This window comes from Salvelinus alpinus, chromosome 12 (genome assembly GCF_045679555.1).
Source record: "Salvelinus alpinus chromosome 12, SLU_Salpinus.1, whole genome shotgun sequence".
In the NCBI taxonomy this organism is placed as follows: domain Eukaryota; kingdom Metazoa; phylum Chordata; class Actinopteri; order Salmoniformes; family Salmonidae; genus Salvelinus; species Salvelinus alpinus.
Window position 1 is genome coordinate 39,207,419 of NC_092097.1, and position 27,901 is coordinate 39,235,319.

The 27,901-nt window shown below is 44.3% G+C and overlaps 1 protein-coding gene across 1 annotated transcript in view; it reads left to right on the forward strand.

Annotated features, from left to right (window-relative positions):
- Nucleotides 1-27,901, forward strand: part of LOC139536113 (phosphatidylinositol 4-phosphate 3-kinase C2 domain-containing subunit beta-like) — a 75,322-nt gene that overhangs the window by 43,031 nt on the left and 4,390 nt on the right. The window contains exons 12-29 of the mRNA XM_071336294.1: nt 42-164; nt 2,699-2,869; nt 2,941-3,049; nt 5,281-5,423; nt 8,945-9,133; nt 9,512-9,605; nt 9,797-9,891; nt 11,618-11,906; nt 12,043-12,135; nt 12,300-12,429; nt 17,026-17,162; nt 17,310-17,479; nt 17,703-17,859; nt 17,941-18,050; nt 18,385-18,586; nt 18,971-19,095; nt 24,016-24,133; nt 25,635-25,716. Of these exons, the coding sequence (XP_071192395.1) occupies nt 42-164; nt 2,699-2,869; nt 2,941-3,049; nt 5,281-5,423; nt 8,945-9,133; nt 9,512-9,605; nt 9,797-9,891; nt 11,618-11,906; nt 12,043-12,135; nt 12,300-12,429; nt 17,026-17,162; nt 17,310-17,479; nt 17,703-17,859; nt 17,941-18,050; nt 18,385-18,586; nt 18,971-19,095; nt 24,016-24,133; nt 25,635-25,716 (2,537 nt within the window). The remainder of the gene's footprint in view (nt 1-41; nt 165-2,698; nt 2,870-2,940; nt 3,050-5,280; nt 5,424-8,944; nt 9,134-9,511; nt 9,606-9,796; nt 9,892-11,617; nt 11,907-12,042; nt 12,136-12,299; nt 12,430-17,025; nt 17,163-17,309; nt 17,480-17,702; nt 17,860-17,940; nt 18,051-18,384; nt 18,587-18,970; nt 19,096-24,015; nt 24,134-25,634; nt 25,717-27,901) is intronic.

The window sequence follows — 27,901 nt, forward strand, 5'->3', positions numbered from 1 at the left end:
TGTTATCCCATTGGCTGATTTCCACTTCCTCTTCCTATCAGCTATGAGGGCTTCTTCCTGTCGTGCTCTCTGACCCATGGAGGGGCAGAGCTTTGTGCCCCGCAGCACACCAGCAAACAGCAGGTCAGCAAGTACCTGTTTCACCTGGTAGTCTGGGACCAGAGGTACGTACCCAATCACAGCCTGTCACAACAGACCTTATAGGCACCTCAACCAACCTCACAGAGATGTTCACCAATCAGAGTCTATGTATCCTTATATTACTTGATGCTTATCATTTAAAAGCAATATAGATATTTGCTATCCAAACAACCACTTCTAACAACATGTACTCATAACATACACATGTTAGTGTTCAAGCCATCCCACTCTAGTACCAGGTGTTCTGTTTGTGCACCTACTTTCCCCTATATGTGTCTACTGGAAAGAGCTGTTGGTCGTGGGTGTGTTTATGTGTGGGTGGACATGTGGGTACTTATTGAAGCAGATGGAAAGTGTTTACAGTGGGTTGTTATTTGTGGGTTGTTACTAGTCTCCTTGGCTTTGTATGCAGCATCCGGTATCTATTTTCTGATCTTTGTACCTCCTGTCCTTGATGCGTTGTCCCTGGGGTTATTTTAAAGATACTATTTTTGCAATATTATTTTTGCCTCTATTGTAATAATATTTTTAGTCCTCCGGTATCTGGGTTGATTTATAAAGCGTTGTAGAGAAACATGTTTTTGTCAACCCGTGTAGGCCTGCCTAATGGCTCCTTCAGATGTGACAACAATTTTGCAAAACCTTGACCCTTAAACAACACTTCCCGAGAAGACTGCTTGACAGTGTCCAGCTTGTTGAAGCTTCTTGAGATGGAATAAACACAAATAGGCCTGGCACAAATACCAAATAGGTCATGTTTCATTATGGCTGGAGTACATTGGAGTTTGGACAGGGAGTGCAGCAGGCTACATCCTTGTAAGGTAGACTTCCTCAAACTGTTCTTGGTTTGTTGGTTGTGTGTGTAAGTCTTCAATGTAAATGTTTGTCTTTTTGGCTGGACGACTCATCTTAATGTCCTACTCCATTCTCCTTTTCACCTCTATCACCTGATTTCTTTAACAAAAGGCACATAGGTGGTCCATGTGTCTCATGACCTCATGTGTCCTTTGGGCTCCCAAGTGGCACAGCGGTCTAAGCCACTGCATCTGTGCTAGAGGCGTCACTACAGACCCTGGTTCGATTCCAGGCTGTATCACAACCGTCCGTGATTGGGAGTCCCATATGGTGGCGCACAATTGGCCCAGCGTCGTTAGGGTTTGGCCGGGGTAGCCCGTCATTGTAAATAATAATTTGTTCTTAACTGAGTTGCCTAGTTAAATGAAGGAAAAAAAAAAAAGACATGGCACAAGTTGGGGGGTGAGCCATTCCCCTTTTGTTCTCTATTGTTCCTCAAGTATCTATTCCGGGGCTCCCGTCCATAGTGTACAAACAGGCCCCGTAACTGAACATGTTGTCTTAGTTAGCGAAGCATGCTAGCAGATCCACCAGTGGGGTTTAGCTCAGAACCAATGGTGTTTGTTAATCACACTACTATTTTTAGTTGGCTCGATGCTAGCTTCTTTCATGCTAACGAGTCTTTGAAGTTTTAGGATTCCAACAGAGTTCTTAATGTGTTATTCTCTTTCATGTGGGAGACGTGTTGAAAGCACACGGGTCCCATGTGGATGACAGAGGGCTAAATATAAATGGAAAGCTCGTTTACTAGCTCTATAACGTTACTCTGCTGTTCAGTTACAGTGAGGGATCGTTTACTAGCTCTATAACGTTACTCTGCTGTTCAGTTACAGTGAGGGATCGTTTACTAGCTCTATAACGTTACTCTGCTGTTCAGTTAGTGAGGGATCGTTTACTAGCTCTATAACGTTACTCTGCTGTTCAGTTACAGTGAGGGATCGTTTACTAGCTCTATAACGTTACTCTGCTGTTCAGTTACAGTGAGGGATCGTTTACTAGCTCTATAACGTTACTCTGCTGTTCAGTTACAGTGAGGGATCGTTTACTAGCTCTATAACGTTACTCTGCTGTTCAGTTACAGTGAGGGATCGTTTACTAGCTCTATAACGTTACTCTGCTGTTCAGTTACAGTGAGGGATCGTTTACTAGCTCTATAACGTTACTCTGCTGTTCAGTTACAGTGAGGGATCGTTTACTAGCTCTATAACGTTACTCTGCTGTTCAGTTACAGTGAGGGATCGTTTACTAGCTCTATAACGTTACTCTGCTGTTCAGTTACAGTGAGGGATCGTTTACTAGCTCTATAACGTTACTCTGCTGTTCAGTTACAGTGAGGGATCGTTTACTAGCTCTATAACGTTACTCTGCTGTTCAGTTACAGTGAGGGATCGTTTACTAGCTCTATAACGTTACTCTGCTGTTCAGTTACAGTGAGGGATCGTTTACTAGCTCTATAACGTTACTCTGCTGTTCAGTTACAGTGCCACTCCGTCTACTCTCTTCTAAGAAAATGTGTATTTATATTATAGCTACTGCATTTCACAAGTCACAATTCAACTACAACTGATTCTCTCTCTCCCACTCTCTCAACCCCCCACGCTTTCTGTCCTTCTCTATTCCTCTCTTCCCCTTCAATCCTTCTCTATATCCTCCTCTCTCATTGCATTTCTCTCTTCCCTCCCTCCCTCCCTCTACCCCGCAGGGTGTGCTTCCCAGTGCAGATCAACCAGTTGCCAAGGGAGACCCAGCTGACAGTGACTCTGTATGCCAGTGCTCTGCCACCCCCTGGAGGAGTGGAAGAGAAGGGTAGTAAGCAGCGCCGCAGCATCGAATCCCTGGGCTGGGTCACCATGCCCCTCTTCAACTTCAGACAGTGAGTATTAGTCCACAGGAGGGTGGGTGGGTGCGTGTGTCTGAGATTATGACCATCACCCTCTCCCTCAGCATCCTGACATGTGGGAGGAAGCTACTGGGTCTGTGGCCTTCCAACCCAGGAAGTAACGCTCGCTCCAGCTTCCCCAACTTCAGCCAGCCTGACAGCGTCATCCTGCAGGTAACTGACCTAGTCTCTCACACACACACACACACACACACACACACACACACACACACACACACACACACACACACACACACACACACACACACACACACACACACACACACACGGCATATGTGCGCACGCACACACTTTTTCTCCTCCTCCTCTTCCTTCCTCTCTTTCTCTTATTTACCTCTATTTATTTTTCAAGGTATAGTTCCCTATTACCTAGTGTCCTCCTTTTCACTCCCTCTCTTTTTCTCTATATCTGTCTTTTACAGCTTTCCTCCCTTTCCTCTCCGCCCTCCCTCTTCCTCACTCTCTCCGCCCTCTTTCCTCTCCAGACTGGCCTGTTTCAATAAAACATACACCGTTGCTCCTGGTCAAAAGAACAGCCTATAAAAGGCTTATTCACACGCTACAGGTACAGTAGGTTTCCTGCCTCCGTGTGTAACATGAACGTTGGCTGTCTTTTGACCCGTTTTAGAGCTGTGGAGCAGATGGGGGTTTGGACTTCCAAAGTGCTCTGTCTGTCTCTATGACCAGAATCCTCTCCACACATGTTAAAGCATAGGCAGAGGGACTCTCACGCACATTGGTAGTCATGCATGTAGTACACACACACAAACACTACAACTGCTATCTGCAGAAGGGACCTGAAAGTAGGTCAGTTGGATCTGCTCTGGCCAAAAAAACTCACCCTGGATATTAGAGTGCCCTGCTGTCTGCCCTCCCTTCTGACACACACGTCCTCCTCGCTCTCACTCGCTCATTCTCTCTCTCTCTCACGCACGTAGACACAGGGTTTCTTCTCAGCGGTATTGTATTGTAAACACAGTCCCTCATGCAGTGCCAGCCCAGTGTGTGGCAGTGCCAGCTGGCCCGTGGCGCTGGTTCCCAGTGGCTCTTTGTCTCAGTGCTGTGGGCTGCGTTAAAATGGGATCTGTGTGTGTGTTCTATTGCAATCGGTCTCCTCATTAACGTGGCGACATCATTTGAGGCTTCATACTTCATCACTGATGGCAGAACAACATATGCTTACACACACACACACACACACACACACACACACACACACACACACACACACACACACACACACACACACACTCCCCCAGCATCGCATAAGACATAGCTGGGTCCTGGCATACATCTATCTATCACTCACTCACTCACTCACTCACTCACTCACTCACTCACTCACTCACTCACTCACTCACACACACACACACACACACACACACACACACACACACACACACACACACACACACACACACACACACACACACACACACTGCCCCAACATCGCATAAGACACATCTGGGGCATGGCATACATCTGTCAATCATTAATCCGAATGTAACCCCCTCTTTCTCTCACACACATTTTCTTCTGCACACCGTCAAACATTTCAATGCCAAAACAAACTGAGTGGATGATACATAAGAATTGATTTTCTATCTGACCTAATTTAGGTTATATTCCTCTGTGTTCCTTCATCCTGAAGGCTTTCCCTCAGTGGCCTGCCATGACTTCACATTTCTTCTCTCTTGGATTTTCATGTTATTTTTTCCCCTCCTACTTTCCTTGTTAATTCCTCACTTCATTCTGTTCCTCTCCTCTCCCCCAATCCCCCCTTCCATTTCTCCCATACACCCGTTACCTTGTCCAGCTGTTCTATAACAGTCAGTATTTTTACTCTCCATACACCCGTTACCTTGTCCAGCTGTTCTATAACAGTCAGTATTTTTACTCTCCATACACCCGTTACCTTGTCCAGCTGCTCTATAACAGTCAGTATTTTTACTCTCCATACACCCGTTACCTTGTCCAGCTGCTCTATAACAGTCAGTATTTTTACTCTCCATACACCCGTTACCTGTCCAGCTGTTCTATAACAGTCAGTATTTTTACTCTCCATACACCCGTTACCTTGTCCAGCTGCTCTATAACAGTCAGTATTTTTACTCTCCATACACCCGTTACCTTGTCCAGCTGCTCTATAACAGTCAGTATTTTTACTCTCCATACACCCGTTACCTTGTCCAGCTGCTCTATAACAGTCAGTATTTTTACTCTGCATACTCGATGAGTGTGTATTGCGTGTATACATATCTGTGAGAGTAACAATGATTATAAATCAAACCATATTTAGTTATTGAAGTACGTTTGCCTCATCACAACACTTCATGCAGAATCTTGGTGTGGTTGTTAGTGTGACCTCTGACCTCTTTCTCTAGGTGGACTTCCCAACGTCGTCATTTGAGGTGCTCTTCAGTACCCCCCCTCCTGCAGAGTTCAGTCCCCAGTATGACTTCTGCAGACTGGACCAGCACAGCCAGAGACAACTACAGGACGTTCTGCACAAGAAGTCACTTTTCTGGTGAGACAATTATTCTGGCTGGCCGTCTGTCTGGCTGGCCGTTTGTCCATCAGTCTTGCTCTCTATCACGCTACCTTTCTACTCTCTTTCCATGAGAGGACAGAACAGTCCTGTCAGACTAACATCATCCACTACATCATTATAAAGTCACTCTTAAAGTCACTCTTAAAATCACTCTTGCATTAGACCAGTAAGAGTTGTTGTGTACTGTATGTTCCTGTGCAAGTGTGCAAACCCAACATCGTAGCATTCAGCTGTATAAGTTCTTAAAGGGTGTTAATGGGTTCGTAGTGGACAGAACAGGAAGGGAGACAGGAGATATATGGGCAGTGTGGTGCTCTGGGGATGGTATTGGGAGGGGGGATGGGGAAAGAGGAGTGGGTTTAAGTTGATGTCATAGCAGCAGCTGGTGGTGAATCCGCCCCAGATTATATTATACCCCCATCCTTTCTCCTCTCCCCTCTATTCTCCCCATCCCCCCTTCTCTCCTTTCTTGTCGGGGGGTGGTTGGGGTATCCTTGTGGGTATCAGAAGTCCTCAAAAGGATAGTAAAACAAGGAAAAACCAGACAAGTGGGGACATTTTGCCAGTCCCCAAAAGGAAAAAAGCTATTTTAGGGTTACAATTAGAGTTTGGAGTTATGTTTAAGTTATGGGTTTAAGGTTAGAGTTAAGGGGTGGGGTTAGGGTTAGGAAAACAGGATTTTGAATGAGAATCAATTGTTTGGTCCTCACAGTGTAGTGTTTAGTCCATTAGACGTTGTCATAGTTTATGATCTTTCTTGTGTGTTGTAAGAGAGATAAACGAACCATGTTTATCTTGGACCAGTGTTTTGATGTTTACTTCCAAGCATGGTTCTGTAAGTGGGGCTTTGGAGCGTGCCTTTGAAAGATGGAAGGAAAGGGAATGTGCTGTTTGTGTTTTGATGTTTGTTTAATGTTTACTTTGTGCCTTTCCCTCCACTCTCTTGACCTCTAAATAACCAGGAATGTCTTAATGTCAACCTATGAGGCTTTTGACTAGAATGTGCACTAGGGCTGGAAGATGTGGCCAAAATATCATATCACAGTATTTTTCAAATTTATGATGGTATTTCATGTTTTTGAATAATACAATTTTAAATGTGCTTGTGTGTGACCCAAGGGTGGCAACACATACATTTTAAGTGATATTGATGGGTCTTTCTCCATTCTGGTTGTTTTATACTGTTCAATTAAACTTCCACCAACTTTTTCTGCATTTTCATCAATTTCTGCATTTCCTGCGCTAATTTAAGATAATTTCCACACTGCCACGTAGGACTGTGCGATACGGGCAAAAAATCTAGGCCTTATTTTTTACCGACTGTTGCAGTTTAGCCACAACTTGCTTAGAAAAGACAAACTAACTGTTTGCAGATGTAAGAAACACAAACTAATAGTGTTAGTCTGTGGGGCGGGACTAGGTCTGTGGGGCGGGACTAGGTCTGTGGGGCGGGACTAGGTCTGTGGGGCGGGACTGGTCTGTGTGGAAAGCGGCATGGAGCGAGAGAGAGAGCAGAGAGAGGTGACTCAAGTAGCGGAGTAAACTATAAAAATGGACATTCCACACAGCGTATCACATTTAACGAGTGAAACATTCAAATACCATTATAGAAGGCAAACTAAAAACAAAAACTGGTCCGTGCATCAATACCGGTATAAAGGAAAATACGGTATACCTCCCAGCCCCAATGTGCACACATTCAAAACCTCAACAAATGGTGATTAATGGTCAGGATCAGTTTAATATTATATGGAAAAACACTAGATTTATCATTGTTGATGATATGAACCTGTGTCTGTTGATTGAGACAGGGATACAAACATACACAGATGAACCTGTGTCTGTTGATTGAGACAGGGATACAAACATACACATGAGAACCTGTGTCTGTTGATTGAGACAGGGATACAAACATACACAGATGAACCTGTGTCTGTTGATTGAGACAGGGATACAAACATACACATAAGAACCTGTGTCTGTTGATTGAGACAGGGATACAAACATACACATGAGAACCTGTGTCTGTTGATTGAGACAGGGATACAAACATACACAGATGAACCTGTGTCTGTTGATTGAGACAGGGATACAAACATACACATGAGAACCTGTGTCTGTTGATTGAGACAGGGATACAAACATACACAGATGAACCTGTGTCTGTTGATTGAGACAGGGATACAAACATACACAGATGAACCTGTGTCTGTTGATTGAGACAGGGATACAAACATACACAGATGAACCTGTGTCTGTTGATTGAGACAGGGATACAAACATACACAGATGAACCTGTGTCTGTTGATTGAGACAGGGATACAAACATACACATGAGAACCTGTGTCTGTTGATTGAGACAGGGATACAAACATACACAGATGAACCTGTGTCTGTTGATTGAGACAGGGATACAAACATACACATAAGAACCTGTGTCTGTTGATTGAGACAGGGATACAAACATACACATAAGAACCTGTGCGTGTATGTGATGACTATGAATCTACTATATGAATTGATACTGTTTATTCTCCCTTCTACCAGTCACCTTATCTCCTTTATTTTTCTTCCTCGTTATCTCTCTCTCCTTCACTCCCTCTCTCTGTCTGCCACTCTCTCCCCCTTACACACACCTTCCAAACATTGTCTTTTTTTGTGTTTGCCTGTTTCAAATTTAACGATTGTTCTTTATTGGCGTAACTATGTTAGAGTGAGTATTGCCAAAGCAAAGAGAAACAGAGCAGTGTTATCGTGACAAAGAGAGCATTGATACGTGTTGGCCACATTTATACGAGGGTTATCTATCTCTTGATCTGTAGTGGATAGGATAGATGAAACGATAAGTATCTGTCAAGGCCCACGTAGAATGTGATTACAAACAGCAGTAGTTCCTGGTTTTTGGATTTCGTCGTTGATCATTTGGAAAATCAAGATTGGGAGAAGGCTGTGCTTAAACTGGTGCCGTGATTTTCAAGCCTGTGTGCGGATGATAAATGCTTTCCACTAGATTCCACAGCCACAAAGTCAAAATAGGCTGAAATTCCTGAAAACAGAACCTTTTGGCCATGATAAACACGGGTGAAATTAGCGGAACAGAGGGGTTTGGCCGATAGTTTCCGTTTACGAGAGAGGAGACTTCACTTCCTTTCTTCACACAAAGGTAATCACAATTGTTAACGGCATCCCCCCCAGAAGTAAAACAGGAAATGACAAATTTTCGCAAAATAATTTTACTTCTGGGTAACCAAGATTATCTATATCTTTATTACAGTGGAGAGAGGCCATCTAATGCTGCTGAGAGCAACACCAAAATATACAGTATTTCCCCCTTTATTTCCAACCTTTCACTCTTTTTACCCCTCCCTTCTCTCCATATCCCCCTCTCTTTCCCCACTCTCAAGCTAAATATTAATGTCAGCTTATATTTATTCTCTCTGTTTCTCTCTCTGTCTCTCTCTCTCTCTGTGTCTGTCTCTCTCTGTCTCTGTGTCCAGGTTGACTCCAGAGGACAAGCGTCTGTTGTGGGAGAAGCGTTCGTTCTGCCAGTCAGAGAGTGGTGCCCTGCCCCTGGTGCTGGCTAGTGCCCCCCGCTGGGAGTGGGCATGTCTGTCAGATATCTATGCCCTGCTCCGCCAGTGGGCATGTCTCAACCACCACCACGCACTGGGCCTGCTGCATGCCACGTAAGGGGACTGTGTGTTTGCATGTGTGCATGTGGTTGCCAGGCAATGGTTTCTGGGGCAACACTTGCCAAGGAAACAGTCACAACCTTGTCATGATGTGTTCAGATTGGAGGTGTTCATGTGGACCACAGACATGCTGGCAGTTTGGTGTCATGGTCAGAGATGGGAGTGGACCTGACAGGCTTAGAATCCTGTTCTGGAACATAAATACCAAATACCAACCAGCAGGACAACATACATGACATCACATGCATCATCCTCTTTTAAAAATGACAGTTCAATGATTAATGAGGTCCAAGCTTGATCTCTCAAATCTTTATTTATTTTGGATTGAAACAATTTAATAATATAATGCCAAATGTATTGAATGTGTATTAGGTTCCCTGATCAGGAGCTCAGGCATACTGCAGTACAGTGGATGGACTCTATCTCTGACCCTGAGCTGCTGGACTTCCTACCACAGCTGGTGCAGGTAACACTGTACCAATGCCTTATGATTACCATACAAACCTGATGTAGGCTCACAGACACACAACCTGATGTAGGCTCACAGACACACAACCTGATGTAGGCTCACAGACACACAACCTGATGTAGAGGGCTATGTAGAGCATCTAACCAACTCTCTCAATCCGTCTCTCTCGCCCTCGCGCTGTCTCACAGGCTCTGAAATATGAGTGTTACCTGGACAGCCCGTTGGTGCGTTTCCTGCTACGGAGAGCCATAGGGGACATGCGCATCGCACACTATCTCTTCTGGTGAGACTTACACACATATCAGCTCATGCATCAAGACACACTCAGCCTTCCTTTTGTCTTCACACACAACCTGATGTAGGCTCACAGACACACAACCTGATGTAGGCTCACAGACACACAACCTGATGTAGGCTCACAGACACACAACCTGATGTAGGCTCACAGACACACAGCCTGATGTAGGCTCACAGACACACGCGCAGCCTGATGTAGGCTCACAGACACACGCGCAGCCTGATGTAGGCTCACAGACACACGCGCAGCCTGATGTAGGCTCACAGACACACGCGCAGCCTGATGTAGGCTCACAGACACACGCGCAGCCTGATGTAGGCTCACAGACACACGCGCAGCCTGATGTAGGCTCACAGACACACGCGCAGCCTGATGTAGGCTCACAGACACACGCGCAGCCTGATGTAGGCTCACAGACACACGCGCAGCCTGATGTAGGCTCACAGACACACGCGCAGCCTGATGTAGGCTCACAGACACACGCGCAGCCTGATGTAGGCTCACAGACACACACGCGCAGCCTGATGTAGGCTCACAGACACACACGCGCAGCCTGATGTAGGCTCACAGACACACACGCGCAGCCTGATGTAGGCTCACAGACACACACGCGCAGCCTGATGTAGGCTCACAGACACACACGCGCAGCCTGATGTAGGCTCACAGACACACACGCGCAGCCTGATGTAGGCTCACAGACACACACGCGCAGCCTGATGTAGGCTCACAGACACACACGCGCAGCCTGATGTAGGCTCACAGACACACACGCGCAGCCTGATGTAGGCTCACAGACACACACGCGCAGCCTGATGTAGGCTCACAGACACACACGCGCAGCCTGATGTAGGCTCACAGACACACACGCGCAGCCTGATGTAGGCTCACAGACACACACGCGCAGCCTGATGTAGGCTCACAGACACACACGCGCAGCCTGATGTAGGCTCACAGACACACACGCGCAGCCTGATGTAGCCTCACAGACACACACGCGCAGCCTGATGTAGGCTCACAGACACACACACGCAGCCTGATGTAGGCTCACAGACACACACGCGCAGCCTGATGTAGCCTCACAGACACACACGCGCAGCCTGATGTAGCCTCACAGACACACACGCGCAGCCTGATGTAGGCTCACAGACACACACGCGCAGCCTGATGTAGGCTCACAGACACACACGCGCAGCCTGATGTAGGCTCACAGACACACACGCGCAGCCTGATGTAGGCTCACAGACACACCACCTCTTAACATAGATATGAGGCAATTCATGACTCACATTCGCTCACAGAAACACCCAATAAAAAAGTACAGCATTCCATACAAGACAATGCTGTAATGTCGGACAATGTCATTGATGCTCTGTCTTCAGTAGGGCAAACATGTTTCCACCTGCTAGACAGATTGGGAAATACTTAAACAAACTCACTGGATGATGCATAAAAAAATATTCTTAAAATGTAGTTAACACGATTACATCAGGGCCCATATTCATAAGAAGTAGGATTGCTGATCTGGGATCAGGTCCACCCTGTTAACCATTATGATTTAAAGGCTAAATTGATGCTAGAGGAGCACTCAGAGATGCTTCATGAATACGGGCCCTGAACACAAAGTACACATTTGTTAAATGCTGACATGTATAAATGTACACAGTACTGCACAGTGGACCACATAGTCAGATACATTTCCTCTGTCTCCCAGGTTGTTGAAGGATACTCTGCAGGACAGCCAATTCAGTGGGAGGTACCAGCACCTGTTAGCAGGCCTGCTGTGCTGTGTGGGTCGGGGTCTTCGAGAGCAGTTTGACAGACAGTGCTGGCTGGTCACCATCCTGGCTAAAGTAGCCCAACGTGTCCGGGACACCTCTCCCTCCAGCAGACAGGCCATCCTTCGAGAGGGACTGGAGGAGGTCAGGGAGTTCTTCTCTGTCAGTAGCAGCTGCCGTCTCCCCCTCAACCCTGGCATGCTGGTCAAAGCCATCAACATACAGGTACGTGTTTGTGTTAGTGTGCGTGCGTACGTGTGTGTTTGCTCCTGTGTGTTTTACTGTGTGTGTGTGTGTGTGTGTGTGTGTTTTACTCCTGTCTGTATGTGAGCTCGTGTCTGTGTGTGATCTCTGTCTGCAGTTGTGTTCTTACTTCAACTCCAACGCCGTGCCGCTCAAACTGTCCTTCCAGAACCTGGATCCTCTGGGAGACAACATCAATGTCATCTTCAAGGTAAACATTTCAAACACCACTGAATCAGAGAGCCACTTAAGACTACTGAGATGCAGCCACTGTTTTACTCTACTAAATCAACAATCCACTTAAATGTGCCTTTCTGAACCCTTGTTGACCTTCGACCTCTGTGACCGCTGTATCTTCTGACCTCTGCTCTCAAGTCAGGTGACGACCTGCGCCAGGACATGCTGACCCTGCAGATCATCCGCATCATGAACAAGATCTGGATCCAGGAGGGGCTGGACATGAGGATGGTGATCTTCAGATGTTTTTCTACCGGACGAGGCAGAGGTAAGGAGGGAGGGGGAGAGAGCGAGAGGTTCCTGTTTTGATTGATTTAATAAAGTGAGTTAGGTCTGCTTTATACCAAATTAGCATACCCCCTGAGTCTCTTCCCTGTTTTACTTCTGGTAGTTGGGTGGATGGGACTACCAGCTCTCTCTAACTTAGAGGGCAACCAGTGGGTTCATCTCCTTTTTACCATGTTTCTTGTAGGTTGACAATGTCTATAGGATGACAATGTGTGTATTTCTGATTTATTTGGGGAAAGTAGAATAAGCTTTTTCAGTCACTCCATTGAGTGCTGTGGCCTGCCTTTCCTCCTGTGCTCTCACGTCATTTTTGCCTGTGTGTATTATTATCAAATCAAAATAAAATAAAATGTTATTTGTCACATGCGCCGAATACAACAAGTGTAGACTTTACTGTGAAATATTTACTTACAAGCCCTTAACCAACAGTGCAGTTCAAGAAGAAAATATTTACCAAGTAGACTAAAATAAAAAGTCATAATAAAAGTAACACAATAAGAATAACGAGGCTATATACAGGGGGCACCGGTACCGAGTCAGTGTGCGGGGTTACATGCTAGTTGAGGTAATCTGTATGTAGGTGGGGGCGAAGTGATGATGCATAGGTAACAAACAAACAGCGAGTGTACAAAAGGTAGGGGGGGGTCAATGTAAATTTTCCGGTGGCGATTTGATTAATTGTTCAGCAGTCTTATGGCTTGGGGGTAGAAGCTGTTGAGGAGCCTTTTAGTCCTAGACTTGGTGCTCCGGTACCGCTTGCCGTGCGGAAGCAGAGAGAACAGTCTGTAACTTGGGTGACTGAAGTCTCTGACAATTTTATGGGCTTTCCTCTGACACCGCCTATTATATACAGTTGAAGTCAGAAGTTTACATACAACTTAGCCAAATACATTTATACATTTATATAAATACATTTAATACATTTATTCACAATTCCTGACATTTAATCCTAGTAAAAATTCCCTGTTTTAGGTCAGTTAGGATCACCACTTTTTTTATTTTAAGAATGTGAAATGTCAGAATAATAGTAGAGAGAATGATTTATTTCAGCTTTTATTTATTTCATCACATTCCCAGTGGGTCAGAAGTTTACATACACTCAATTAGTATTTGATAGCATTGATTTTACATTGTTTAACTTGGGTCAAAAGTTTTGGGTAGCCTTCCACAAGCTTCCCACAATAAGTTGGGTGAATTTTGGCCCATTCCTCCTGACAGAGCTGGTGTAACTGAGTCAGGTTTGTAGGCCTCCTTGCTCGCACATGCTTTTTCAGTTCTGCCCGCAAATGTTCAATGGGATTGAGGTCAGGGCTTTGTGATGGCCACCTCAATACCTTGACTTTGTTGTCCTTAAGCCATTTTGCCACAACTTTGGAAGTATGCTTGGGGTCATTGTCCATGTGGAAGACCCATTTGCGACTAAGCTTTAACTTCCTGACTGATGTCTTGAGATGTTGCTTCAATATATACACATACTTTTCCTTTCTCATGAAGCCATCTATTTTGTGAAGTGCACCAGTCCCTCCTGCAGCAAAGCACACCCACAACATGATGCTGCCACCCCTGTGTTTCACGGCTGGGATGGTGTTCTTTGGCTTGCAAGCCTCCCCCCTTTTCCTCTTAACATAACGATGGTCATTATGGCCAAACAGTTCTGTTTTTGTTTCATCAGACCAGAGGACATTTCTCCAAAAAGTACAATCTTTGTCCCCATGTGCAGTTGCAAACCATAGTCTGGCTTTTTTATGGTGGTTTTATAGCAGTGGCTTCTTCCTTGCTGAGCGGCCTTTCAGGTTATGTCGATATAGGACTCGTTTTACTGTGGATATAGATACTTTTATACCTGTTTCCTCCAGCATCTTCACAAGTCCTTTGCTGTTGTTCTGGGATTGATTTGCACTTTTCGCACCAAGGTACGTTCATCTCTAGGAGACAGAACGCGTCTCCTTCCTGAGGGGTATGACGGCTGCATGGTCCCAAGGTGTTTATACTTGAGTACTATTGTTTGTACAGATGAACGTGGTACCTTCAGGCGTTTGGAAATTGCTCCCAAGGATGTACCAGACTTGTGGAGGTCTCCAATTTTTTTTCTGAGGTCTTGGCTGATTTATTTTGATTTTCCCATGATGTCAAGCAAAGAGGCACTGAGTTTGAAGGTAGGCCTTGAAATACATCCACAGGTACACCTCCAATTGACTCAAATGATGTCAATTAGCCTCAGCAGAAGCTTCTAAAGCCATGACATAATTTTCTGGAATTTTCACAGCTGTTTAGAGGCAGTCAACTTAGTGTATGTAAACTTCTGACCCACTGGAATTGTGATACAGTGAATTATAAGGGAAATAATCTGTCTCTAAACAATCGTTGGAAAAATTATTTGTGTCATGCACAAAGTAGATGTCCTAACTGACCTAAGTCAGGAAATTTGTGGAGTGGTTGAAAAAATAGTTTTAATGACTCCAACCTAAGTGTATGTTAACTTCCGACTTCAACTGTAGGTCCTGGATGGCAGGAAGCTTGGCCACGGTGATGTATTGGGCCATTCGCACTATCCTCTGTAGCGCCTTACTGTCAAATGCCGAGCAGTTTTCATTGTTGGGGTTCGTTTCCTTGTTCCTTGTCAATATCAAATATCTTTAATTAAATCATTAGAAAATCTTTATTAATGCAATTGCAGACAGAAGTTGACAACAGGAAGATAACGCATGTTTCCGAGTAAGTTCTGCATCAAAGAAAAGGTCCCATCTTATTTTATCAAACCTGAAATCCTGCCCTCGTGATGTCACTGCCTACGTCATTATCTTTTACTCATGAGACCAAAACCATGCCTACAAAGCTATATAAACAAGGCTTTTAGTGTGTTATCTAAAAGCTTAGCAGTAAATGTCCAAGTTGATTTATAGTGGAGTGTCTGAGTAGTCTTATCTCCTACACTCCCCTGCAGAGTTCTGTCTCAGTCACACATTTCTCAGACAGTTTCTTTATAAGAGAGAGAGAACTAGAAAACCACTGTGGAACAATATTAAAACCTCATAATGTGTATATATATTGTTAATCTGTAGTCTAGGACCCTATAAATGTAAAGAGGGAGGGGTCTTATAACCCCTGTTCTATTAATACAACATAAGCATAATAAATTATTCTAATGCATCAATCATTTGGTACAGCCCCAATCATGACCCCTAGGTGAACTTCTAACACCATACCAGGCGGTGATACAACCGGTCAGGATGCTCTTAATGGTGCAGCTGTAGAACTTTTTGAGGATCTGGGAACCCATGCCAAATCTTTTCAGTCTCCTGAGGGGGGAAAGGTTTTGTCGTGCCCTCTTCACGACTGTCTTGGTGTGTTTGGACCATGATAGTTTGTTGGTGATGTGGACACCAAGGAACTTGATACTCTCGACCCGCTCCACTACAGCCCCGTCGATGTTAATGGGGGCCTGTTCGGCCCGCCTTTTGCTGTACTCCACGATCAGCTCCTTTGTCTTGCTCACATTGAGGGAGAGGTTGTTGTCCTGGCACCACACTGCCAGTTCTCTGACCACCTCCCTATAGGCCATCTCATCGTTGTCGGTGATCAGGCCTACCACTGTTGTGTCGTCAGCAAACTTAATGATGGTGTTGGAGTTGTGTTTGGTCACACAGTCGTGGGTGAACAAGGATTACAGGAGGGGACTAAGTACACACCCCTGAGGGGCCCAAGTGTTAAGGATCAGCGTGGCAGACGTGTTGTTGCCTACTCTTACCACTTGGGGGCGGCCCGTCAGGAAGCCTAAGATCACCTTGCGTAATGCCAAGCGTTGGCTGGAGTGGTGTAAAGCTCACCGCCATTGGACTCTGTAGCAGTGGAAACACGTTCTCTGGAGTGATGAATCACGATTCACCATTTGGCATTCCGACGGACGAATCTGGGTTTGGCGGATGCCAGGAGAACGCTACCTGCACCAAAGCATGGTGCCAACTGTAAAGTTTGGTGGAGGAGGAATAATGGTCTGGGGCTGTTTTTCATGGTTCAGGCTAGGCCCCTTTGTTCCAGTGAAGGGAAATCTTAATGTTATAGCATACAATGACATTCTAGACGATTCTGTGCTTCCAACTTTGTGGCAAAAGTTTGGGGAAGGCCCTTTCTTGTTTCAGCATGACAATGCCCCTTTTGCACAAAGCGAGGTCCATAGAGAAATGGTTTGTCGGTGTGGAAGAACTTGATTGGCCTGCACTGAGCTCTGACCTCAACCCCATCGATCACTTTTGGGATGAATTGGAACACCGACTTACTCGGCCAACAGCAGTCCCCGACATCACTAGTGGCTGAATGGAAGCAAGTCCCCGCAGCAATATTCCAACATCTAGTGGAAAGCCTTCCCAGAAGAGTGGAGGATGTTATAGCAGCAAAGGGGGGACCAACTCCATATCAATGCCCATGATTTTGGAATGCGAAGTTCGACGAGCAGGTGTCCACATACACTACATAACCAAAAAGTATGTGTCTCTCTCTCGCCCTCCTCTCTTTCTCCTCTCTCGCTCTCCTCTCTTTCTCATCTCTCTCTCTCTCTTCTCTCCTCTCTCTCTCTCAGGTATGGTGGAGATGATTCCCCAGGCTGAGACTCTGAGGAGGATCCAGGGGGAACATGGAGTGACTGGTTCCTTTAAGGACCGAACCCTGGCTGACTGGCTACAGAAACACAACCCCACAGAGGACGAGTATGAGAAGGTACAGTCAGACACATGTGCACGCATGCACAAACTATCACTCACTCAAGCACACACACCCACTCGCCCACTCTCTCAACCTCCCACCAACACTCTCGTAGTACACACTTTGACCTGTAACCTCTGACCCTGTGCTGTGTCCTGCTAGGCTGTGGAGAACTTTATCTACTCGTGCGCAGGCTGCTGCGTGGCCACCTACATCCTGGGTATCTGTGACCGCCACAATGACAATATCATGCTAAAGACCAGCGGTCACATGTTCCACATCGACTTTGGCAAGTTTTTAGGACATGCCCAGATGTTTGGCAACATCAAACGGTGAGCCCGGGAGGGCGCTGGGAAATGTATGCCCAACTTCAATTTCAAATCTAGATGTAGTCCCTATTGTGAGGACAGAGGAACGTAACTTTTCCCACTGTCTTTGTTTTTGGTTTAGTCTTTAGCTGATTGGCAGACAGACAGATGGTTCTGTTCCTGTTGGTAGAGACCAATGGCCCTGTGTTCTGATTGGTATTTATCTGTGTGTATTTGTGATTGGCAGAGACCGTGCTCCGTTTGCGTTCACCTCTGACATGGCCTATGTCATCAACGGAGGAGACAAACCTTCCAGTCGTTTCCATGACTTTGTGGACCTGTGCTGTGAGGCCTACAACCTCATCCGCAAACACACACACCTCTTCCTCAACCTACTGGGACTGGTACGTATACATACACGTGTGTGTGTGTGTGTGTGTGTACGAACACACACACACTGATGTCTTCCTTTGTGTCCTGTATAGATGTTGTCATGTGGCATTCCTGAGCTGTCAGACCTGGATGATCTGAAGTATGTCTACGACGCCTTGAGACCTCACGAGTCTGAGGCTGACGCTACAATGTACTTCACCAGGTACACGCACACAGTATATTCTATATATTTTTTATTTAACATTTATTTAACTAGGCAAGTCAGTTAAGAAGAAATTCTTATTTATAATGACGGCCTAGGAACAGTGGGTTAACTGCCTTGTTCAGCGGCAAAACGACAGATGTTTACCTTGTCAGCTCGGGGATTCGATCTAGCAACCTTTCGGTTACTGGCCCAACGCTCTAACCACTAGGCTACCCGCTGCCCCTATATAGACTTACAGTATAAACCGTACAGACATAGACTGTGTGGTCTCTTGTCTGACTCATCTCTCGCTTTCTCTCTCTCTCTCCCTCCTCTCTCTGTCCCTCTCTAGGTTGATAGAGTCCAGTCTGGGCAGTGTTGCAACTAAGTTGAACTTCTTCATCCATAACTTGGCCCAGATGAAGTTTGCCTCATCTGAGGAGCATCCTGTCCTCTCCTTTGCCCCTCGGGTTTACACCCTCAAGACTGATGGACTCATCCGCAACCTCTTTGTCTGCCGACACATACGAACGTACAGCTCCAGCAAAGGATACGTAAGTCTACAGTCATATACACCTACAGTCCTCGTAAATTAAACCTATGTGTAAATCAGTTACATGTTCATATAGGCCCAGCAAGGGATATGTCCACTATACTACATACACACATACAGCCCCAGCAAATGATAAAAGAATACGTACGTCTACAGTCATACAATATACTACGTATCCACACACAGCCCCAGAAAATTAATGCTATGTAAGTCTACAGTTGGCTACACACACATGCACCTACACTTTAGTATAAGCCCAGCAACAAATACAAAAGACAAACTGTCTCTCCCTAACCCTAACCCACAGCCTTCGTAAAGGATGCATCACGTAAGGCTGGAGTCATGTAAGATCAACTGTATAGTGTGTGTGTCTCTCTCCCCACAGGCATTTGTGGTGAAGGTGGAGCGAGAGGGCCAGCAGGGGTCAGTGTTGGTCCAGAGGAGCTTTGAGGAGTTCTATGAACTACACAGTAAACTACGCCTCGTCTTCCCCTCATCCAAACTACCCAGGTAACACACACACACACTGATCATGTACAGAACATCACCCTTCTCTTGAAACAACAACAGTAACTAAAACTAGTAATAGAGGAATAGTGATAATCATTGGAGTCTAAATAACTGTAGGAAATGATGTCACTGGTATCTGTAACTATCCACCTCATTTTCCAACACTTTGAAAACACGGAAGCCAAACGCGGAAACTATGGATACAACTTCCTCCGCGCTCGCACATGATCATAATTCATATGTGCGCCACTAGAAATCCCTGTATTTACATGTTTCTGTTAACTGGTATATCATGACAGAATACACCATATTACTGTCCTGCTAATGTGTCTGGACCTTGTGAACTGCAGTGAATAAACCCATAACTGATCCAAATGGTTTTTCCAATCAGGCAGGCTAGATGGAGTTATTTCTAAATGAACATACATTCTATGGTAGAAAATGGCAAGATTATGTTTTAATACTGTTTATGCATCGAATAAGATTCCTCAGTACTGTCTCATCTGTGTCTGTGGGACTGAGTTGGGGCTTGGCGCTAGCAATTGATTTATGATCGCTTGGTGATAGAGCCTGCAGTCCATTGAATGATTAGTGTCTGTGTAATGCTGGCCTGTGTGCCAGGGCCAGGTGAACCCTCCCTCCAGTTTCTCTCTCACATGCAGATGAACACTGGACTTGTTGCATTAGTATCTGTGTGTTAAGGAGAGTGAAACTGAAAAAATAACCCTGTATAAACAAGCAGTAAATGACCTAGAGGCAGAAACCTGGCGCAATGTAAATCTTGCTGTCCGTTGCTTGATAGCACAATGTACCTTTGTATAATTCTACACATCTGTTGTTTGTCATGAACATTCAGGAGGATGTACTTTGCTATAAAGAGCTGTAACCCAAATCTGCTCGTTGGGCTATCAACGATTATCGATGGGTGGTCGTTGACCAGCTCAATTATTGCAATTCTTCATCGATAATAAAGGTTGATTGTTTAAAGAAATAACAAAGTCTCTCTCACTTGGTTAGAATTTCCACCACAATAAAAAAAACTGGCTTTTGAGCAGTTATTCAAATGACAGGCTATTCACTGCAGTTTACAGCCTAGACCAGAGTTTTGTTACTCACTTGAAAACAATAATAACATTCTTCATTTCATTGTGTTCTAGCCTAGGTAGAATACATTTCTTGTCCCTAAAAACTGAAACAATAGGGTGTGTTTTCTAGCTGTTAGCTGGGGACTGGGAAGGAGCGCTCAGCACAGCCTCAGGAGCACACATAGTGTAGGCAGCTACCTAGGATTTCTTTATCTGATAAACCTTTTTTTACTTTCACTGTGTAGATTGACTGGATATATTCACTTGTAGTGTGAAGCCTAACATTGAGCTAATGAATTATTGGCTAATATGCATCCACTTCTAACTTAGTCTACAGCCTGTCTGTTTTCACTGTTCTGTTGCGCAATTATGCACCTGGCCTTTTCACTGCCACAGCTATTCCTTTTAATTATTGTAGAGTCCCAGGAAAAGCCAGACTACAAAAGCTTGTTGGACACATTTCAACATATTTTCTTTAGCCTACTAATAGTCTATTGGAGGGGAGATGCACGTTTGCTCTTGCTGGCTGAATATAAAATAGGCTACAGCATTCACGGGCAGGGAGTTGGAAAGGAGAAGCCAATATTTTACTACAGTAGGCCTATCTTAACACCAGGCTACATCCTGACAAAATACACTGTATGAGTCACCTGCTAATGTACCTTTCTAGACCTTCTAAACTGTCAAGAAGAGACCCAAATAGTTGCATACTCAGGCCTAGGCTGTTGGCCTAGGCTGTAATTTCGGCATGAGCAGTTATTCAAATTAGCCTACATCACATCAGTTTACAGCCTATGGACAATAATTGTGTATTCACTTGAAAACAATAATACGTTCCTCATTGCGCTGTGTTGTTGTAGCCCAGGTATAATAATTGTATTGTCTAAAAACGTAGGCCACAGAGCACAGCCTGGAAGAACCCACTACAGATCTGCCATTTCATAATCTGTCAAATTATATGTCTTGTACTTTGACAGGTAAATATTTAGCCTATAGCCCTAATATTTAGCTAATTATTAGCCTAATATCGAGCTAATGTTTAGCTTCTTACTTTGACTACACATCACTAGACTCTCTTCCAGCTGTTTCCGTGTGCAACAGGCTATTGCCTATGCAAGCCTTTCCACAATAGGCCATTTCTCTTCTCGTAAAATCTCAGGAAAAGCTACAAAAGATACAGTAGGACATTTATTTTCATTTTTTTATATTAGGCCTAATAGCCTATTTGGGGAAAGAAGCAGGCTTGGTCTTGCTAATTGCTGAATGTAGAACAAGCCTACAGCATAGAATATGCATGTCGGGGAAAGTTGAGGAGAGAGTGCCTATGTGATCACTTTTGGCCGGTTATGATTACATTGTTGCACTGATACATTGCAAATAATTGCACAGGACATACAGAGATGAGCACAGTGAAAAGTAAGAACCAAAGGAATTGACAACTATTAGAAAAATGGAAATCACTTCAAACGACTTGAGCAACAAGGCAATGACATGCTGTAAAATATGCACAAGCTTAACAGAGTTTGTTGAATTGCTACATTTCAATACAAGTGAGTATATTATTTTTCATTAGACCTCCATGTACATTGAAGTATTGTTTGCAGTTTTCACTATGACAATGAACACACCCTGAAAGCACTGAATGGTCTGAACCAGTATCTGTGTTAGAGACCCCATGAATGGTCTTGTTACCACCTTATTATAAGCAGTGGAATGTGTTGATCAGTTGATTGACAGGTGTAGGACTGTAGAATGATCAACTATAAAATGTCCTCAGCGTTTTATAGTTATGTAGCCTATAGTTTATCATTACAATTATGGTTATAGTTATTGGCTTGGTGTATGGCCCGGGCCTTAACTCTGACAACTAACGTTATTATCACAACAGAACTAGCCTACCAGTAGGACTAGCGAACTTAAATGAAATAAAATTACACTTATGCTTGTTTACTTTACTTTTATACTCTATGAATTGACTTTCAAATAATTTCCTCTGGCAAGTTTTCCACTGGCACGCTGCAGTAGGGAAGTAAAGTGGAAGTGAAATCCATCACTTCCGTTATTTGGCTGTGCCCATAGCAATGTTTGAAAATGAGGTGGATACTAACTAACTGTAACAACTGTAAAGTGAAATCATAGCAATATCCTTTGATCAGTGGTGGAAAAAGAACCCAATTGTCATACTTAAAGATTTCATTTATCCCTTATTTACCAGGTAAGTTGACTGAGAACACATTCTCATTTACAGCAACGACCTGGGGAATAGTTACAGGGGAGATGAATGCGCCAATTGTAAGCTGGGGATTAATAGGTGACCGTTGTTTTTATGTGAATAACTTACATCGGAGAGTTTGGTAAAGTTCAAGCATAATCCTTTACTCAGGTATAACATGTTACATACAGGTCACGACATCCTAATCAGACATTCATAATGCACCTGTTTATATATCCTAGATAGGTGCCCCACTAGCGCCATCTCTGGGTTGGCATTATGCCCATTATCTTAACAAACGTGATGGTATGAGGGCCAGATTGGGAATTTCGCCAGGACACCGGTGTTAACACCCCTACTCTTACGATAAGTGCCATGGGCTCTTTAGTGACCACAGAGAGTCAGGACACTCGTTTAACGTCCTATCCGATGGACGGCACCCTACACAGGGCAATGTCTCAAATCACTGCCCTGGGGCGTTGGGATATTTATTTTTAGACCAGGGGAAAGGGTGCCTCCTACTGGCCATCCAACACCACTTCCAGCAACATCTGGTCTCCCATCCAGGAATTGACCAGGACCAACCTTGCTTAGCTCCAGAAGGAAGCAAGCCAGCAGTGGGACGCAGGGTGGTATGCTGCTGGCAAGTTACCTTAATAGAAAATGAGTCAAGTAAAAGTGAAAGTCACCCTAAAATACTACTTGAGTAAAATTCTAAAAGTATTTGGTTTTAAATATACTTAAGTATCAAAAAGAAATGTAATTGCTAAAATATACTTAAGTATCAAAAGTATAAATCATTTCAAATTCCTTATATTAAGCAAACCAGACGGCACAATTTTTTTGTATTTAATTTTTTTCTCCCCAATTTTCGATCTTGTCTCATCGCTGCAACTCCCCAACGGGCTCGGGAGACGAAGGTCGAGTCATGGGTCTTCCCGAAACATGACCCGCCAAACCGCGCCTGCTTAACCCGGAAGCCAGCCGCACCAATGTGTCAGAGGAAACACTGTTCACCTGACAAACAAGGTCAGCCTACAGGCGCCCGGCCCGCCACAAGGAGTCGCTAGAGCGCGATGATCCAAGTAAAGCCCCTCCAGCCAAGCCCTCCCCTAACCCGGACGATGCTGGGCCAATTGTGCGCCGCCCTATGGGACTCCTGATCACGGCCGGTTGTGATACAGCCCGGGAAAGAACCAGGGTCTGTAGTGATGCCTCTAGCAGACCGCTGCGCCACCCGGGAGCCCCTCTTGTATTTTTTTCCATTTACGGATAGCCAGGGCACACTCCAACACTCAGACATCATTTACAAATGAAGCATGTGTGTTTAGTAAATCCGCTAGATCAGAGGCAATAGGGATGACCAGGGATGTTTTCTTGATAAATGTGTAACTTTGACCATTTTCCTGTCCTGCTAAGCATTCAAAAAGTAACGAGTACTTTTGGGTGTTTGGGAAAATTTATGGAGTAAAAGGTACATTCTTTTCTTTAGCAATGTAGTGAAGTAAAAGTTATAAAAAATATATATAGTTGAGTAAAGTACAGATACCCCCAAAAATATCTTAACTAGTACTTTAAAGTATTTTCCTTACTTTACACCACTGCCTTTGATGCCCCCCCCAGTTTCCCCAGCCGGTTTTTGATTGGGCGGTCTCGAGGAGAGGCGATGGCTGATAGGAGGAAAGACGAGCTCAACGGATACGTCTGGCATCTGGTGCACGCTGCGCCCGAGGTCGCCCAGGTAACCAGTCACCTCCGACCTTTGGTTCAGGCACTCAGTGACCCCTGTTGTGTGTCTGCCATTCTATTTTAAGGTCTATGTAAAGCACTGTGTTATCACTATATTCACTAGACCAGTGGTTCTCAAACCTCTTGGTTCCCCCAGACGTGATTCCCTTACCTGATTTACCTAGTCAGGTGTTGACTCTGTTCAATCAGGTGTGCTAACTCTGGAATAGATCAAATACATGGAATGACTGGGTGTCCCAGAGTACAGGTTTGAAAACCACTAGACTGACCATGAATGTCATCCTAATTCTATATTAACTGTTAATTTTTAATGCAAATGACTACAGTTGAAATCTGAAGTTTACATACACTCTGTTTGGAGTCATTAAAACTTGTTTTTCAACCACTCTACAAACTTCTTGTTAACAAACTATAGTTTTGGCAAGTCAGTTAGGACATCTACTGTGTGCATGACACAAGTAATTTTTCCAACAATTGTTTACAGACAGATTATTTAACTTATAACTCACTGTATCACAATTTCAGTGGGTCAGACGTTTACTAAGTTGACTGTGCCTTTAAACAGCTTGGAAAATTCCAGAAAATTATGTCATGGCTTTAGAAGCTTCTGATAGGCTAATTGACATCATTAGAGTCAATTGGAGGTGTGCCTGTGGATGTATTTCAAGGCCTACCTTCAAACTCAGTGCCTCTTTGCTCAAATACTAATTGAGTGTACGTAAACTTCTGACCCACTGGGAATGTGATGAAAGAAATAAAAGCTGATATAAATCATTCTACTATTATTCTGACATTTCACATTCTTAAAATAAAGTGGTGATCCTAACTGACCTAAAACAGGGAACTTTTCCTTGGATTAAATGTCAGGAATTGTGAAACTGTGTTTAAATATATTTGGCTAAGGTGTATGTAAACTTTTAAACTGAATTGTTACTGTATTATTTATATAACTGCCAGTTATTTATGTGCACGGACACAGACTCATTAAAGTGGAGGCAGAATGATCTGTGTGGAGTCAAGTCTACGTGGTTGTGGTTTCAGTATGACTGGAGAGTTTCTTAGAATTCAGCTCCTTCCTTTTAGAAGAAGCCGCATATCAGTGTTACAGCCTTAGACATACACACACAATCTGTCAGGGCGGGTACTGTAGTCACTTACCAGATCTGTCCTGCCTCTGATTGCTGGCAAACTTCCCTCTACTGTATCTCTAATAGAACAGTTTGACATCACACACACAGCTCAACTTCCATGTCAAACTTAAACACAAGCTAGAACTGCTAGCACTCCCATTTCTTTTTTTTCAGTTTGGAAATAGCGCCCACAGTGTTGGTGTGAGTTAATGTTCCACCTAGGAATGAATTATGTCTCGTGGAGGTGTCATGTTGTTTTCTGTCATTAACTGAATGTACCTCCTCCTCCTCTTCCCCTTTCTTTCTGTCTCTCGCTCTCTCTCTGTGTCTGTCTTTCTGTCTCTCTGTATCTCTTTATCTCAGTGTGACCTCATCTACACTTTCTTCCATCCTCTGCAAAGAGACGAGAAACCTGGAACAGTGGTGAACACACTGCAGAGCAAACCTGCAGGTACACCCACCCACCCACCCACAGTGTGTGATGCATCAGGTGACTCGCTGAGAGGAGATGGTTATCTATTGGAAGCCTGATTTTAACAAGATGTAACGCACAGCATATAGCTACAGGGTTAACTTTATCACTTTCTAAAACAAACAGCCACACCAAGCAGAGTCCAATGTATAGAGCCCGTGACACACTCTGTGTCCTTGGCCACCGGAATAGTAGCCTATGTGAAAATGTAACCAATCATAGACATTTTACATTTTAGTCATTTAGCAACGTTCATGGGTTAGAGGTTAAATGGAACTCCAGCTTTCAATCTGGCTGACTGGCGTTCTAATGAAGATGTATCTACAGCACATAGTATATACAGTGGGGCAAAAAAGTATTTAGTCAGCCACCAATTGTGCAAGTTCTCCCACTTAAAAAGATGAGAGAGGCCTGTAATTCTCATCATAGGTACACTTCAACTATGACAGACAAAATGAGAGAGAAAAATCCAGAAAATCACATTGTAGGATTTTTTATGAATTTATTGGCAAATTATGGTGGAAAATAAGTATTTGGTCACCTACAAACAAGCAAGATTTCTGGCTCTCACAGACCTGTAACTTCTTCTTTAAGAGGCTCCTCTGTCCTCCACTCGTTACCTGTATTAATGGCACCTGTTTGAACTTGTTATCAGTATAAAAGACACCTGTCCACAACCTCAAACAGTCACACTCCAAACTCCACTATGGCCAAGACCAAAGAGCTGTCAAAGGACACCAGAAACAAAATTGTAGACCTGCACCAGGCTGGGAAGACTGAATCTGCAATAGGTAAGCAGCTTGGTTTGAAGAAATCAACTGTGGGAGCAATTATTGGGAAATGGAAGACATACAAGACCACTGATAATCCCCCTCGATCTGGGGCTCCACGCAAGATCTCACCCCGTGGGGTCAAAATGATCACAAGAACGGTGAGCAAAAATCCCAGAACCACACGGGGGGACCTAGTGAATGACCTGCAGAGAGCTGAGACCAAAGTAACAAAGCCTACCATCAGTAACACACTACGCCGCCAGGGACTCAAATCCTGCAGTGCCAGACGTGTCCCCCTGCTTAAGCCAGTACATGTCCAGGCCCATCTGAAGTTTGCTAGAGAGCATTTGGATGATCCAGAAGAAGATTGGGAGAATGTCATATGGTCAGATGAAACCAAAATAGAACTTTTTGGTAAAAACTCAACTCGTCGTGTTTGGAGGACAAAGAATGCTGAGTTGCATCCAAAGAACACCATACCTACTGTGAAGCATGGGGGTGGAAACATCATGCTTTGGGGCTGTTTTTCTGCAAAGGGACCAGGACGACTGATCCGTGTAAAGGAAAGAATGAATGGGGCCATGTATCGTGAGATTTTGAGTGAAAACCTCCTTCCATCAGCAAGGGCATTGAAGATGAAACGTGGCTGGGTCTTTCAGCATGACAATGATCCCAAACACACCGCCCGGGCAACGAAGGAGTGGCTTCGTAAGAAGCATTTCAAGGTCCTGGAGTGGCCTAGCCAGTCTCCAGATCTCAACACCATAGAAAATCTTTGGAGGGAGTTGAAAGTCCGTGTTGCCCAGCAACAGCCCCAAAACATCACTGCTCTAGAGGAGATCTGCATGGAGGAATGGGCCAAAAATACCAGCAACAGTGTGTGAAAACCTTGTGAAGACTTACAGAAAATGTTTGACCTCTGTCATTGCCAACAAAGGGTATATAACAAAGGATTGAGAAACTTTTGTTATTGACCAAATACTTATTTTCCACCATAATTTGCAAATAAATTCATTAAAAATCCTACAATGTGATTTTCTGGAACTTTTTTCCTGATTTTGTCTGTCATAGTTGAAGTGTACCTATGATGAAAATTACAGGCCTCTCTCATCTTTTTAAGTGGGAGAACTTGCACAATTGGTGGCTGACTAAATACTTTTTTGCCCCACTGTAGGTATACAGTCACCTATCTCTGTAGATCCAGCCCTCCTTGCTCCCTGGGCCGTCACACATAAACACAATACATGTACACACACCTCCTGCCGCTATAAACACACACACACACACACACACACACACACACACACACACACACACATACTGTATAGCCTTATTAAAATCCTACATTGAGACAATAATTCTGCTATAATCACATGCTCTGTCTC